Source organism: Castor canadensis, chromosome 6 (assembly GCF_047511655.1).
Source record: "Castor canadensis chromosome 6, mCasCan1.hap1v2, whole genome shotgun sequence".
Lineage (NCBI taxonomy): Eukaryota > Metazoa > Chordata > Mammalia > Rodentia > Castoridae > Castor > Castor canadensis.
The window spans coordinates 110578856-110594320 of record NC_133391.1 but is presented as its reverse complement, the minus strand read 5'-3'; the positions used below and the strand labels follow the sequence as shown (position 1 = coordinate 110594320).

At 37.7% G+C, this 15465-nt stretch overlaps 3 protein-coding genes and 1 non-coding gene across 8 annotated transcripts in view; 2 read left to right on the top strand and 2 right to left on the bottom strand.

The window, feature by feature from the left end:
- Atg10 (autophagy related 10) overlaps positions 1–5180 on the top strand; it is a 273358-nt gene extending 268178 nt beyond the window's left edge. For 2 of the 3 annotated variants that reach the window (XM_074077173.1, XM_074077164.1), the window contains one exon: positions 2769–2905. Coding sequence is in view for 1 of the 3 variants with exons in the window: in XM_074077169.1 (XP_073933270.1) it covers positions 2769–2882 (114 nt within the window). In the remaining 2 variants the exon portion in view is untranslated. Of the gene's footprint in view, positions 1–2768 lie in introns of all 3 variants that reach the window. The other variant, XM_074077169.1, reaches the window with a different exon arrangement.
- On the bottom strand, positions 710–2681 carry Rps23 (ribosomal protein S23). The gene is made up of 4 exons (XM_020178029.2): positions 2524–2681; positions 1923–2082; positions 1036–1156; positions 710–901 (listed from the first exon to the last, which is right to left on the bottom strand). Exons 1-4 carry the CDS (start codon positions 2525–2527, stop codon positions 755–757), a joined length of 432 nt encoding a protein of 143 aa, XP_020033618.1. The 5' UTR covers positions 2528–2681; the 3' UTR covers positions 710–754.
- LOC109695465 (V-type proton ATPase subunit S1-like protein) overlaps positions 3472–15465 on the top strand; it is a 32809-nt gene continuing 20815 nt past the window's right edge. The window contains exon 1 of one of the 3 annotated variants that reach the window (XM_074077157.1): positions 3472–3612. Coding sequence is in view for 1 of the 3 variants with exons in the window: in XM_074077156.1 (XP_073933257.1) it covers positions 11378–11472 (95 nt within the window). In the remaining 2 variants the exon portion in view is untranslated. Of the gene's footprint in view, positions 3685–11136; positions 11473–15465 lie in introns of those variants that run through there. The other 2 variants (XM_074077158.1, XM_074077156.1) reach the window with 2 other exon arrangements.
- LOC141424525 (small nucleolar RNA SNORA51) lies at positions 12866–12992 on the bottom strand. Its single transcript, XR_012449435.1, has one exon. It is a non-coding gene; the product is annotated as a small nucleolar RNA SNORA51 (small nucleolar RNA).

The window sequence follows — 15465 nt, the reverse complement described above, 5'->3', positions numbered from 1 at the left end:
ATCTGGCCACCAATGGACCACAGGTCTATGTCCTTGGTACATCCAACAGCCACTGTCGGCTCTTTCTACCTGAGTCCTTAACAGGTCCAGTTCCAGTTGAACGGTGGCCTTGCCCTGTCCTTCATGCTTCTTAGGGCCTGCCCCACTCTCCTTTACAAGGCTCTATCCAGCTGTCTGCAACAATCTTAAGTCACCCGAAGGCAGGCCTGCAAGGTCCCAGGTCTTGGGTTTCTGGTCTTGGTTCTATGAGAAACAAAGTATCCTAAACATAACCTAACAACTATGTTTGAATCAGAATAAATCAAAACCAACATGATCAACAGTTCTTCAAACCACTCATCTATACCGGAAGTCCAATATCCATGCCAATTTATCAATGAAAAATTTGAAACACTTGTAGACAGCAAAAGCTACATGTACCCCAGCATCAAAAACAATATGTATACCTAGTTACTTTTGTTTCTTTGACCGTGAGCCTTAATTAATGTAAACCTTATGATCAAACCTCTATGCTTCAACCTACCTAGTATACTTCAACTAAGCCATCCAAGGCCTCTGATTTTAAGTAGCAACACAATTGCAACTAATGAGTATACTTCAAGTCCCATTTATGCTAAAAAATGCTGAAGGAACTGTTCTCATCTCCTAACACTGGTAAAGCACAATGCTTCTTTGTGGACTCGAGGGAGAAGAAATAAAAAACAAAACATTTTTGGAATATGAAATTTTATTACTGTGTCTTCATAATCAAAATTTATGATCTTGGTCTTTCCTTCTTGCCTTTGTAAAGGGCCAAAAGAGACACGTTGGCTACTTTAACAACCTTAAAGCGGACTCCAGGGATATCACCAACAGCATGACCTTTTCGACCAAATCCAGCAACCAGAACTTCATCGTTTTCCTGAAATGATTTTGTGATATCAGTAGTAATTACAAAAGTACTCATTTGTGTCAGAAAATTCCTATTCTTAGATTTAAAACTGGGGAAAGCCACCCCCCACAACTAATCAAAATATTTACATTTGAGATACTTACCTCAATAAAGTTCAAGCAACCATCATTGGGTACAAAAGCTGTGATTTTCTTGCCATTCTTGATAAGCTGAACCCTGACACACTTTCTGATAGCGGAATTTGGCTGTTTGGCTTCAACTCCTCTGAAACATACACAAATGGCACAGTACAGTGAGCTAGCTTTTTGAAAAGAAACATAACATTAAGCAGGAAACTAATCTGAAAATGTTTCTTCCTTTTCAATCTAGTCTTAAATCCTTCAAATCCTATTATTTCAACCATGTTTTCCCTGAGTTTGAGTTGCATTAGTAAAATTTCTAGCCCCTGTATAGTTGTAAAACAGATAATTAAGCAGTTTGGGGGGGGGGGTTGGAGGAGGTGGCCCAAACAATGTATATGCATGTATGTAAATGTAAAAACAATAAGAGGAAAAAAGGGAACTTTAAATCCAAAAAAAAAAGTTAGGAAGAATGGATTCAAATTATAACTCTCCCACTAAAATTTCCAAGTCAAATTCAGACAAATACTGGCAAATTCACGTGGCTTAATTTATCTTTCAAATATAAAAATGATTTGTTCACGAAGATTAAATAGTAGCGAGGTACCACTTGCTTTTAACAGTTCTCACGTTACGGTAAAAGTGCCCATTTATGTCCCTCACATCATCAGTGCTACGTATCTTCTCCAATTTCTCCCAGGCTAATGCTAATATTTAAAATCTTATCTAACCACTAAGCGCTAATCAATTTTTAAATACAATGGTGCTCTTTCAGTCTTGCCCCTGAAAGGCCCAAACAGGATCACCCAAAACCTTACAACCTATTGCAGCTGTTAAATCAAGAATTCAGTAAGTGTTGGAGTTACCATAGTAAAAACAATGCTTGGAGGAAGCAACGGGCTTTCACTTACACTTTTTCCAGAACGATCCCCTTTGCATGGGAAGCACCTCCGAAAGGGTTGGCCTTTAGGGCTGTGCCCAAATGGGCCTTCTTGTATTGTTTATCATGCCACTTCTGGTCCCGTCGGTGACTTCGGAGCTTTCTGGCAGTACGAAGACCGCGACACTTGCCTACAAGTTAAAATCATCGTAACTCCTTTGCAAAATTCGCTAACCACATGTTTTACTCCGCCTAAAGCATCTGCCTCACCTGGCAGACACCCTTAGGCCGGTTACTTTTGCAGCTCATTTTGGCCCAGTAAACCTCAAAGTTCGCTTAAACCACTTAGTCAACGTTAGGAGAGGGCACAGGAGTTCCGGTGGGTGCGCTTTCACAAAGTATGAGACTCGGTGGCAACGCCCTGGGGACAGCACTAGCCTCCTCAGGCAACGCGGTCTCGGCGACCGCTTTGGCCTCTGTCCGCGTGGGCTCCCTCCACGTCCGGCCATGTGCCTGCGGGAGCAGCGTGTCTTCGGGCCTCGCTGCGGAATCATAGTCCCCGCTCCATTCCCCTATGACTTCCCAATCCCGGGACCCCACAGCCGCACTCAGCCCGACCCCGCACAACTCACCCATCCTGCCGGAGCCAACGGCCTGAGCAAAAGAGAGAAGCGATACAGGAAGGAGCCACAAGCCACTGCGCGCAAGCCCCGCCCAGCCAAGGACCTCGCGCGGCTGTCCGTGTAGCGCCTGTCCCAAGGCTGGTGTGTTGTTTGAAAACGACCCATTTGCACCACTTCCTTGAGCCGAAATCCTGGTCTTATTTAATTTTCATGAAATTCGGAACTATATAGTTTGATTGTTATTTCTTTTTCAGGTGAATGCCGGGGAGAGGAGGAACGTGCACTACCGATCCCAGAACCCTTTGCGCGACGCCCGCTCACAACGCAGGCGCTCTCGGCAAACCCGCGAGAAGTGTGGCCGGTCTTAGCTGAGCTACGACGGAGGCGGCGGAGGCGGCTCTGGGCTGGGTTCTGTCTAATGGCGGGGCGGCACTCCGCATACAGCTTAGAAATGCAGACTTCGGAGTCTTCACTCACACTCTCCGTGCGACCTGTTTCTCCTGTAAAATAAAATAAAAATGTGGGCGTTTTCTAGGATATTAGTTCACTCAACAAAAAGAACGAAAAACTTTTTTAGGATCTCTGTGCACTGGGGATATGGCAGTTAAGAGAGTGAAGGTTTCTGCTCCTGTAAAATTTATACTATCTATATTTATATATATAAAAGTTATGCCATATATTATATATTATACTAAATTTACTAATATATATGGTATAATAGATATATTAGTAAATTTAGCAATAATCAAAAGGATAATTTATCATACTGATAAACGGTATATGGAAAAGATGCAGTTGGATAGGTGAGCATGACCGGCATGGATGGGATGGTTTAACTTATATTTAGTGTACTGGTTATATTTAGTTTAATGATTAATCTTTTTTTTCCTCGGTACTGGGGTTTGAGCTCAGGGCCTCACTTGCTAGGCAGGCACTCTACCAGTTGAGCCACTGCGCCAGGCCTGGATGGATGTTTAAGGCCTATGGAGGTCACATGTGAGCTGAGAACCTAAAGACACGCCACCCACAGAAGGGCAGGGTCAGCCCTCCATTGCTGCACTCAGCAAGAAGGGGCTGCTGCCCTAAAAGAGCTGAAAGGTGGGTGAGGGGGCGCAGTGTGGCCATTTTGAGGGCTGAGAGCTGCACAGGGACCTGGAGCCGGAGACCACGGTATGGTAGAGCCTTTTAAAAACTCTTGTGGTGACTGAATGCCATTGTAAAGTTTTGAAGAAGGGCATACCCATGTAGGATTTACATTTTTATAGGATTGCTCTGATTGTTGTGAGGGGGATGGAAAAAAAAAAACCCTATGAATCCTGCAGCCATTTGGGGACAGCATTATAACTGTAAAGGTGGGAGATGAAAATGACTTTCAGTGGAGGTGGTAAAAAGTGATTGGATTAATTATACATTTGTAATAGCTCCAGCAGGTTAATTGCCAATGCTATGACTTTTGACTTGATCACTTGAGTGACTTGCGGTGCTTACTGACTGGAAGAAGAGCAGGTTTTGAAGGGAAAATGAAGAGTTTTGTTTTGGATGTGTGAAGTTTGATATGCCTGTGAGACATCCAGGATATGAAGTGGGCAGGTGGATATATGATAAGAATTTCAGCAGTCATCCATAAATGGGTATTATTGAAAGCCATGGTTCTGAGTTAGATCAGAAAAAGATAAATACTGCATAACTTCACTTGTATGTGGAATCTAAAAAAAGCAGAGTTCTGGCCCAGTATAGTAGCTTAGGTCTGTAATCCCAGCACCCAAGAGGATCCCAGCACTGACACAGGAGGATTGTTAGTTCAAAGCCACCTTGGGCTACATAAAACAAAAAAATGTCAAGTTCATGGAGATAAAGTAGAATAGCATTTTCCAGGTGCTTCAGGCTATAGAGGACTAAAGAGATGTTGGTCAAAGGATACAAAATTTCAGTTACATGGAATAAATTTAAGAGATCTACTGTATAACATGGAGACTGAATTTAATAATGTGTACTTGAAAATTACTAAGGGTAGATTTTAAGTGTTCTCAACATAAAAAAGCATGTGAGGTAAGGCATATGTTACTTACATTAATTTAACCATTCATTATTATATATATTTTTCAATTAAATACTTTCAAAAAAAATTTTTTTTTCAAAAATGAGGCAACCCAAAACATGGCTTACCAAATTAAACTGGAACACTAAAAAGTCAACACCAGATAAGGGCTTAAATATCTGCAACAAAACTTTGAAATTGTTAATAACAGGAATATCTGTTTGAACTTAGGAAAGGAAAATGTTTCTGTAAAAGAAAAGAATGATAAATTTGATCATATTAAAATTAAGAATCTGCACTTATCAAAAACATCTGGAAATAAAAAGACAAGTTACAAACACTTTATATTCAGTCACAAAACTAACAATAGATTGATATTTTTTGAAACTTCTATGTATTAAGAAAAACTTCAAAGAAAACATGGCATGAGACATGAAAAGCATATTAGAAAGAAATGTGTGTTCCACAAATATTTGAAGAGATAGTCATCATTTCTGATTTTTGTGTATTATGTTCATCTCAAACTTCGGTAGGGGACTGTTCTACCATTTTATAATATATGGAAATGTTCAGATAATTTTTGGATGATTTGTTCCTTGAAGAGTCAATAAAACATCCTGTAAAACTATTTGTGCCTGGTATTTTCTTGGTGGGAAGATTAACACAGTTTTAATCTCTCTCCTAGTTACAGGAATATTCACAGAACTATATTTCTTGAGTAATTGAATATCCTTTTTCTAGGAATTTTTCCAATATATTTGAGTTCAAAATTTTTATAAAGCTGTTATGACATTCATTTATGCATGAATGTATGTATTTATATATGTAAGCTTATATATATATGTGTGTGTACATATATTGGGGTTTTTTGGTTGGTTGGTTTTTCTATGCTGGGTATATATATGTATATATATATGATCTTTGGAAGATTTGTAAGTATGATTTTAATGTATTTAAGTAGATGTTAGGTTATTTTTGATTGTTGAGTTATATTTTCCTTTCAGTAGTGGGCTTAATTATTATATTGTAAGTACATTTAAAAAAATCTTCACAAATAAAGTATGACCCAATGGTCAGTCTATCTTATAAGCCAAAGATTGCTATTAATATAGCTAAGAAAAGAAAGAAGAAAAAGGATTTCATTTTTGTTTCTTGGACCTTTGAATTTTGAATTTTTCCCTTCCTAATGAACTTATTAAGTTGGGACCTAAATGGAGAAGGATCTCCTTTAATATTAGGCCCTAAATTTCCCCCCCAAAGGACTGTCAAATAAGAATCAGCTGGAAGAGTTAAAGGAAAAGAAAGAAGTACCCCATGGCTGACATTTGAAGGGTTGTGAACTGACAGGAAAGTAGAGGTAGATGAAACTAAAAAAAAAAAAGTGGGCAGGGTCTGCTCATGTCCAATAGGTAAGCTAAAACAAGGGGTTTGGGTGTGATTCTGACCATGGTGAGTGGCCATTGGAGAGTTTCAAGTAAAAGAGTGACAGGATATGAGCTACAATTTTAACATTCACAGTGCTTGCCATGGAAGAATGACTATAGGGCCCAAGAAAGGACTCAGGTTAAACAAGAAGAGAGCTGTTGCTATAGTCCAGGTGAGAGATGAGGCACTGAAGATTGAGAGATGTCATAAGAGTCAGGATGTATTTTGGAGTTATATCACGAAGGAAGGAACAAAGTCATTGACATCACCATCACCACCACCATTTCTAGTAGGCACAGGGTGTGATTTTGGTGCTAAGCATAAGGTAACTAAGAATCTCACATGTACAGTTTCTTTTAACCCTCAAAACACCCCTATGGTGCATAGCATTATTAGCTCCATCTTAGAAAAGAAGAAACTGAGGCTTCAACTTGTTTAACCACAATATGTTGGCTGTTTTTACATTTTATGAGGCAGAGTTTGATTTTTAGGCTTAGAAAACAATATGAATGGTAAGTAAACATGACACAAAATAGATGGGAAATAGTTTTTGAGGCAGTAAAATACCTCAGAAACTGGGCAGGTAAGCGTAGTTGTTAAGATAGAAGTATTTTTACTGTAAGCTACAGCCGATATCTTCACAATATTAGAGGTAAATGAAAACCGACATTTTGTCAGAAAAGATTCCTGTTTGAATGTTCTTGCAATGTTGGTGAGTGGGAGCAGAAAAACCAATTTTCCCTTTCCTGGTACTTTCAGGTAGAGAGAGTTCAATTAGTGAAACTTCTGGTTTCTTTCACTTACTCCAGCCAGATGAGGAGAAGTGATATCTCTGTTAAATTTAGGAAGAATGATCTGGGCATATTCAGTTTTTTCATTTTCCCTTTTTGGGACCTAGGCTGTCTACAGAGAGCAAGTTTCCCCTGTTCTTCCCAGGCAAGCTCTTCCCTAATGAGAGCCCAGTGCAGCTACAATTGGCTGCCTTGTCTGTTTTCTCAGGTAAGGAGCTCTGTTGCAATCCATTTTGCTTCTACACTAAACTTTTCATCAATCTGGCCTTTTATAGTATTTATAGAGGGTATTTTGTTCTCTGCTTATCTTCTTGAAGGAAGGAACAAAGTCATTGACATCATTATCATCACCACCACCATTCAGGTGGATTAGAAAAACATTTTTATTTCATTTTTCTTAGAGCGTTCCACTTCCCCCAACTAAGAAGAAAGATCTGTCTTCATAAATTAGGTCAGTTGGTGAGATTCAGGTCAAATGCCGATTGCTTTGTGTTGTTATTTGTTTGGCATAGTGTCTTGCTGTGTGGGGTAGGCTGTCCTCAAACTCATGATCCTCCTGTCTCAGTCTCTGGAGTGCTGGAATTATAGAATGCACCACCATGCCCAACTGATGCTAATTCTTTATACCACACTGATGAGAAGTTACCTTTTTGGAAAGAATAGGCAAAGTTTTAACAATGTTGACAATTAATATTGGAGCATTTAGTATAGTTAGAAATGGTGCCTAGTGCTTTAACTGTAAAAATTGAGGCAGCAGTTGCTATGGAAATGTGATAAGCTAAAATAATAGCTTTAAGTGAGAATAAAAAGCAATGAGAGCAAGACTTATGATTACATGTTCTGTAACTACTAGTGATGAATGTTGGTACTTCATTTTACCTGATTAAATTATTAAATATAATTTTCCTTTATCCAAAATGAATGGGAGTTCTTATCCTTTCATTTGAGCTGCTGTTTGGTACAGTGATTATTTCTTCTAACATCTATTCCAAGGTGGAACTAAAGAAATAAGGGTGTGTTGTCTTGAAATCTTACTAATATTCAGGCCCAATCTTTAAACATCTTGTTATTATAGTTAAATCTCTGTATAGAATCCAGCAGGAATTGACAAAGCTGTTCTTTGATGCCCTTTGTGAAATTACTGGAAGGGAACTATAATTTTAATATGCATATTAAAAGTTATTCTCCAGGTGTTCTCTGGCTTGGCTAAGAGCCAAAGAAAGAAAAATAGGCTTCTATTTCAACAAGGATTTTGAGTTCTAAGAAAAGAAAGATAATTTTCCTCACTGCAATGGAGTATTAAGTTTTATAACCTCCTTCCTTGGAGAGATGTAAGAATTTAGTAGATGGACCAGATCTGTGCTGTGTGTGAATTCAGTGGTGGCCAGTTGGTCTTTGGCACTCTGGAAGGGCAGAAGGTGATTCTTTTAAATCTTGCATTCCAGAGCAAAATTATTTCCAGATTATTCAAAAATAAGATATAAGTAATTATATAAATATAAAACTATCAAAGTAAATATGCAAAAAATTGGGCATTTGATTTTACTATGACTATTGTTTTAAGGACTTTATGTAAAACAAGATTTTTTTCCCCTTTTAAATTGGAAGACAAAAGAATCAGGGAAAAAGAAGGAAACAGGAAGGCAGGAAGAAAATAAAAGTGATGGGACTTTGGGCTTATACACCTACGTAAAATGATGGTAATCATTTTCTCCTGATTTAAAAAAATTGCTTTTTGATTTTACTGCTTCTAACAGTCATTACTGATTATGAGGATAGCCACAATGAATCTGTAACAAGTTCATACATAGGATGGACATGAATGCACATGAATTTTATAATTTTACTTAGATGGCTTCTCACCTCATGGCACCCAGGAACCAAAGAAAATGAGAGGAAGAGACTGGGACCAAGATATACCCTTCAAGGGCATGTCTCCCATGACCTACTTCCTCCAGTTGCGCCCCTTATAGTTCATTCAGCTATGAAATAATCAGTGGATTAAGCCCTTGATAAAGTTAGTACTCTCATGATCCAGTCATCTCAACAGTGCCGTCAGCAGGGGACCAAGCCATCAACACATGAGTCTTTTAGGGAGACATTTCATATCCAAACAAAAACATCAAGCTCAGGGTTTCTCTCCTAAAATGAAACCCAGGGTGTATCCCAGCATCCATCAGTGCTTACCTACATTGCTCCATGAGCAAGGGACACAGATGTAGAGATGCTCATGCAACTTGCTGTGTGGTAAGGAAGGAAGTCCTTTATCTTTTACCCAGGAGTCTTCTGCCAGCATCTGTAAAAGGCAGGTTAACTTGTTAACTTACAAGTAGATAAAGTTTCATACTTTTCACAGTTCTTAAGAGACCATGGACCAATGTGAATGGGCAGGTACAATGCCAGGCATATAAAACTAGTGCTTTTCAGCCTGCAAAATATCAAATTAGCATTTTTGTCACTGCTTTTCCCCTCCAAAGTCACAAGATGAGCTGTTCTCAAGCAATCACATCTTAAGTGTGATTTCTATTCTAAATACATGTGTGAAATCTACTAGCTATTAATTATTCTGCCTTGAATATTCTTAACCAAGTGGGAGACTATTTCAACAACAGAAAGAATTTTAGGATCATCAAGACAAAACATATGATCTTTGATTTAAAATGCAAAAGTTTGTGTACATGTGTTTGAAAACATCACCCACGCATATTTCCATGAAAGATTCTTACATAACCCCTAAGTGACTAACACTATGGTTTCTTGGAGTTCAGGGCTCAAGTAGCATCATAATGCCAGATGATCTTGATCTCTCACCTCCACCTCACCAGGAATTTGAGGAGCAGGTACTGCCACTGCCATCATGGGGGACTTTGAGGCACTGCTCTGGCAGCTGGAGATGTCATGTCTCTTCACTGAGTACAGTGACTGTGAGCCATGTGTGGTGACTCAACACTGATTTGGCTAGTCTGAATTGCAAATTGTTGTAAGTGTAAATTATACACCAGTTTTAGACTTAGGTCAGAAAAGACTGTCAAATATCTTAAAATTTATTATGTTTGAAATGGTACTGTTTTGAAAGGTTAAATAAAAATTACTATTTAAATTAACTTCACATGCTTATTTTTACTTCTTTCAATGTGACTGCTAGGAAGTTTTAAATTATATATGTAGTTCTACTGTACAAGCCATTCTAGATTCTTGTAATTCATACAGTAATCCTTGGACTGGCAGCACCAGCACTGTATGCAGCTTGTTAGAAACAGAATCCCACACACCAGAATCTGAACACACACCTCAGCAAAACCCATGTGATTTGTATGCACATTACAGTGTGAGCAGCAGAAATGTGTGCTGCCAGATTTGGCTAATAAGTATACTGGATATCCAGTTAAATGTACCTTTCAGATAGTAATGAATGATTTTTAAATATAGCAGGTCTCAAATACTGCATGGGACATACATTAAATTATTTGATTTTTCTGAAATTCAAATTTAACTGAGTGTCCACAGTTTACTGCCAATCCTACTTAAGACTAAATTCCTCCTGTCCAGACCTGTCTTAGTATTTGAAATTCTACAGAATTACAGGAAGATTCCTGCGTTATATATAATATGTAACTTATATAACATATGTAATGTATGTGTGCATATAGCCCCTTTCAACTTACTAGTACTTTACCATTAAAGAGATCAAGGTCCCTAAAGTGCCAAAATTGCTGATGCTTCATTTGGGAAGATTTTCTTCATTGTGGCATTTTAATTGTATTCTTTCTAAATGTAAAACAATCTTTAGGGATATTGTTTGTTCCATTGTGCTGTGTTCTGTTTTTTGTAGGCTTTAAAATACGGTAAGTGGGAGTTCAGGCTGCCCAAGAAGGAATAAAAATAGGTACTCTCTTATTTAGCTAAACACTGAAGTAAGGTTTTCATCTGTGATCTCATTTAATTTTCACAATAATTCTTCAGGTACCTTTGTTTCATTCTGCAGATGAAGAAAAGGCCCATCTGGGAAAACAATTTGCCCATTGTCACAGCTCCTCAGGTGCAGCTGGATGTGCACCTGAGTGGTATCTGACTCTAAAACCACTGCTCTTCAAATTCCTTTCAATAAGTCTCTCAGCAGACAGTCATGAATTCAACATGAAACTGTGAACTAGGACATATATATGCAAGTTAGGAAAATTCCGGAGATTTTTACTGACTTATTCACCTGAAAATACATGTAAAATATATAAACTTAATAGATTTGAATTAAATAGCTGCCTGAAAAGAAGTGTGAGAATCTTATTAAGAGTTATATGACGGTAACAAAACAATGCAACTTGCTGTAAGGAGCTTACCTGGGAAATATATGTTCTTTAGAAACCTACTCCCTAATAATCTTTGAATGAGATGAATAATTAAAAACCTAAATATTGGTTTCACTCTATAGTCTAAATAAAGCATTATCAGGCCCCTCCCATTCTCCTCCTCCCCATAATACATCCTGGGAAAACTGTCCTTTTATTGGCTGAATGGGTTGTCAGTCACATGGCATGCCCAGTGCTGCCTCTGCTCTGTTTGTATTATGAATTAACAGATGTGCTTGGTTTGAAGAGACATTAATTTCTTGATGGGAAGAAAAATCTTGTTTAGTTTTCCACTTCTTTTCTTATGCATGAGATTTTCACTATCTTTGGAGCAGATATTTGCCAGGAAGGACGTAAGGTGAGTAATTCCACATCTTTTAATGTAACGTTTTTGTAAACTTCGGTGCAAGTATGAAATGAGATAGTTCTGCAATTTCTTCTTATTATCTACATTTGCTTATGGTTCAAAATGGATAAGCTAGGTTATATAAGATAGTTACCTACTTAAATTATTAAACTGGAGTTGTAATTAAGAGATTAGAGCATTAATATTATAAGGCAAGGATTACTTGTTCAAAATACCCAAGAAACATTGTATCATGTATCAAAGTATACGACTCCTCAAACCAGCATTTGGGTTTTATTTTATACTTAAGGTAAATTTTTTTTATTGTTTTATTATTCATATGTGCATACAAGGCTTGGGTCATTTCTCCCCCCTGCCCCCACCCCCTCCCTTACCACCCACTCCGCCCCCTTCCTCTCCCCTCCACCCCCTCAATATACTTAAGGTAAATGTTAACTTCACAATTTCTCCTGCTTGCATTATGTGAGAACAGAGAAAGAAAAAAAAAAAAACCTTAGAAATATGTAGTCTATCCCCCAAAGAAAATGTATTAAATCATTTTAACTGATAGAAGAAGATAATTGTGTGTAGTGCAAATATTTACAATGTACAAGCACTAGTTCTGTTTCTGTTGTCCCTTTGGTTTCCTTCCATACCATCTAAAGGAACATACAGAGATTCATCTGTACTAAATAATGTTCAGAACCTGACTAGCAGTTAATTTGTGTCATGGCTCCCAGTTATTCATTCTGTGCCATCTCAACAATGCATCAGGGAATTTAGTGTGAACACAGTGCATAGCAGCAAGCAGAGTGATCTGCAGAACTTGGCTTAAAGAATTCTTAAGACAGCAGCTGATAAAAGATATAAATATAGACATTTACAATTTTTTTCTCCCCTTGAGCTTTCCTTCAGATTTGATTTTAAATAGTAAATAACTTATATTCCTTAGGTGGTTAAAGCTTAATAGTGTTTTCCTACCAAGTTTATACAGAAATGACTGATTTGTGTATTATACTGTCAAGTGTACACTAGGAATTATAAAAACCCCAATTCTGTTTTTAAGGCAAGATTAGTGGATTTAAATAATCTTAGCTTCAGAAGTTTTAAATCTAAGAAAGCACATCCGTGATCATTCTAATCTGAGAATATGGCATGTGGGTTCATTATGATGTAAACAATGGTTGCTGCTTGTGAATGTTCTTTCAAATCATGGATCTGAAATTAAAAATATCTTTGAAGTCTATAGTGCTATTCAAGATTCTTAACTCTCCATGAGGGATGATTGCATTTTAAGCCTGATACATGTTTCCTATCAGCTTTGAGAAAGTGGTAAGGGGATCACCATTCTTCCTTTTCACATTCCTTCCATTCTTTTTTTTTTTTTCCTTCTTTCTTTTTCCTCCCATGTCTCCCCATTCACAATACAGACCAGAAACAGGGCCTGGACTGAGTTGTGTATGTGGTAGGTTTACTTTCTCTTTCTATATAGCCAGTGTAAGAATACAACCTGCGGTAAGAACCAGGAGGCCAACTGCGTTTAATTTTAAACCCACAGAATGTCTTGTGTGATCTCCCATCTTCCACATCGACTTCAGAGTTTATTAACCTGTTAGCTCAGAGTTTATTAACTTGTTAGTTCATTCCTGCATATAACACATTTTAAAAAGACTTGGTACTTTTCAATAGCTAGGCGCTCTGCTAGGCACTGGGCCTTTAATGGTAAGCAAAACAGGCAGTCTCTGCCTTCATAAACTAAGTCCAGTGGTGAGGTGGTCATTAATTACATGATAAATATTATTACTAATAATCTTTGATGTGTGTAAAAGAAAAATGTGCTATGTTCACATGATATGGAAGCTGAGCTTGTCTGAGAAGTTAGGGATCCTATACCTAGGAAGTGATAGTTGAGCTGTGATTGGAGAATATTTAGAACATAGTAAGAGGATAGAAGACATGGCAGGTGGAGGGAACAACATGTGCTAACACTCTTAGATGTTTAGAGACCATGAAGCATTCAGGAAGTGAAGAATGCTAGTGTAGCTGGTGTAGAGAAAAAAGAGAAGTGCACAGAGGACTTGCAGTGTTTATACGTGGTGGTGGGAATGTGATTTTTGCCGTAAGTAGCACCATAAAGGAACTGCTTCATGGACATTTACCTACAGGAAGGCATATGGCACTAGCTACCACAAACCTAAAAATCTTGATTACTTTTCAAGTATCACAGAAATCCGTTTTGTTGGCAAGAGTCTGAACATTTTAGTGATGATATAGGTTTAATTTTCTTAAACCAATGTGACTCAGTTTATTCACACAGACAAATTTTTCTTTTTATTATTTTATTTTTATTGTTTTTGCATTTATTTACAGGAGTATACATTATTTGGGTCACTTCTCCCCTTCCCACTTCCATTTATTTATTTATTGGCATATTATAGTTATACTAGGGTACATTGTGACATATACAAAAGTGCTTACAATATATCTTAGTTAGATTCACCTCCGTCCATCTTTCTCCTTTATCTCCCCTTCCCCTTCTTAGAACAGTTTCAACAGGTCTTCCTGTTTAATTTTCATACATGCATACATTTCATACATGAATATGTAGTACCTCCACCACTTTCCTAATGCCCTCCTCCCTCCCACTAGAACCAACCCTCAAGACAGGACTTGTTTTTACCTTCCTGACCTTTATTTATTTACTTTTAAAAAGACAGTTTTGTTTGTTTGTGATGGTTATACAGGGAGTTTCTTTGTGGAATTTCCTTATATATTTGTATTATACTCTGAATTGGTTCTTCCCCTCCATTATTCTCCTTTCTACCTTAGTCCCCTTCTTATGGCGATTTCAACAGGTTTGAATGTTATATATTCATACTTGTATAGAAAGTACATGAACCATATTCAACTTTACTTTCTTTATTTACTCTCCCCCTCCCATTAGTGCCCTTCCCTTAGCATGACATGTTTTACATTCTTGTCCTTCACTGTTTAGGTGTCTACCAGTCCCACTTTTCAGTACATGTTTTCTATATATTTATATGTATATATGATATTGCTTATATTTGTATTTGGCCTATATTACATATATGAGAGAGAACATGTGACCTTTGGCTTTCTGAATCTGACTAACTTCACTTGAGATGTTCTTCAGTTCCATTCATCTACTTGCAAATAACAAAATTTCGTTCTTCTTTATCATTGAATAAAATTCCATTGTATATAAATACCACATTTTCTTAATTCATTTATCAGTATGGGACATCTTGGTTATTTCCACAGCTGGCTATTTTGAATAATGCTGCAAGAAACATGGGTTTGCAGGTGCCTTCATTGTGTAGTCCTAGGAGTGGTATTGCTGGATCAAATGACAGTTCTAGTTTTAGTTTTTTGAGGAGTCTTCACACTGTTTTCCATACTGGTTGTACTAATTTACATTCCCACCAACAGCATATGAAGGTTCCTTTTTCCCCACACCCTCACCAACATTTGTTGTTGTTTGTGCTTTTGATGATAACCATTCTAACATGAGTGAGGTGGAATCTTAACATGATTTTTTAAATTAGCTTAATTTTTTTATTCATTTATTCATATATGCATACATTGTTTGGGCCATTTTTACCCCCTGTCCTCTGCCCTACCCCCTCCCCCAAAGCCCCCTCGCTTCCAGGCAGAACCTGTTCTGCCCTTTTCTCCAATTTTGTTGAAGAGTAGACATAGGCAATAATAAGAAAGACATAGCATTTTTGCTAGTCAAGATAAGGATAGCTATACAGAGAGATTCCTAGCATTGCTTCCATGCACAAGTGTATTACAACCCAAATTGATTCATCTCTACCAGACCTCTTCACTAGTTCCCGGTCACCTTCCCATATTGACCTCTCATTTTAAGGTTACTGTATTAGCTCCTCTGCAGTGGATACATCAAACACTTTGAAGTTTTGGCTTTTCTACCTTTCCCTATTCCTCCTGTATGTGTCCTCCTCTTAGCTTATTAGCATGTCT

Bases quoted from the DNA above. Each gene is read 5' to 3' on its own strand.
- Rps23 (XM_020178029.2), bottom strand. The intron at 1,157-1,922 runs GTAAGTGAAAGC...TGTATGTTTCAG, and splicing joins GGGATCGTTCTGGAAAAAGT to AGGAGTTGAAGCCAAACAGC. The intron at 902-1,035 runs GTAAGTATCTCA...AAATCATTTCAG, and splicing joins GTTGCTTGAACTTTATTGAG to GAAAACGATGAAGTTCTGGT.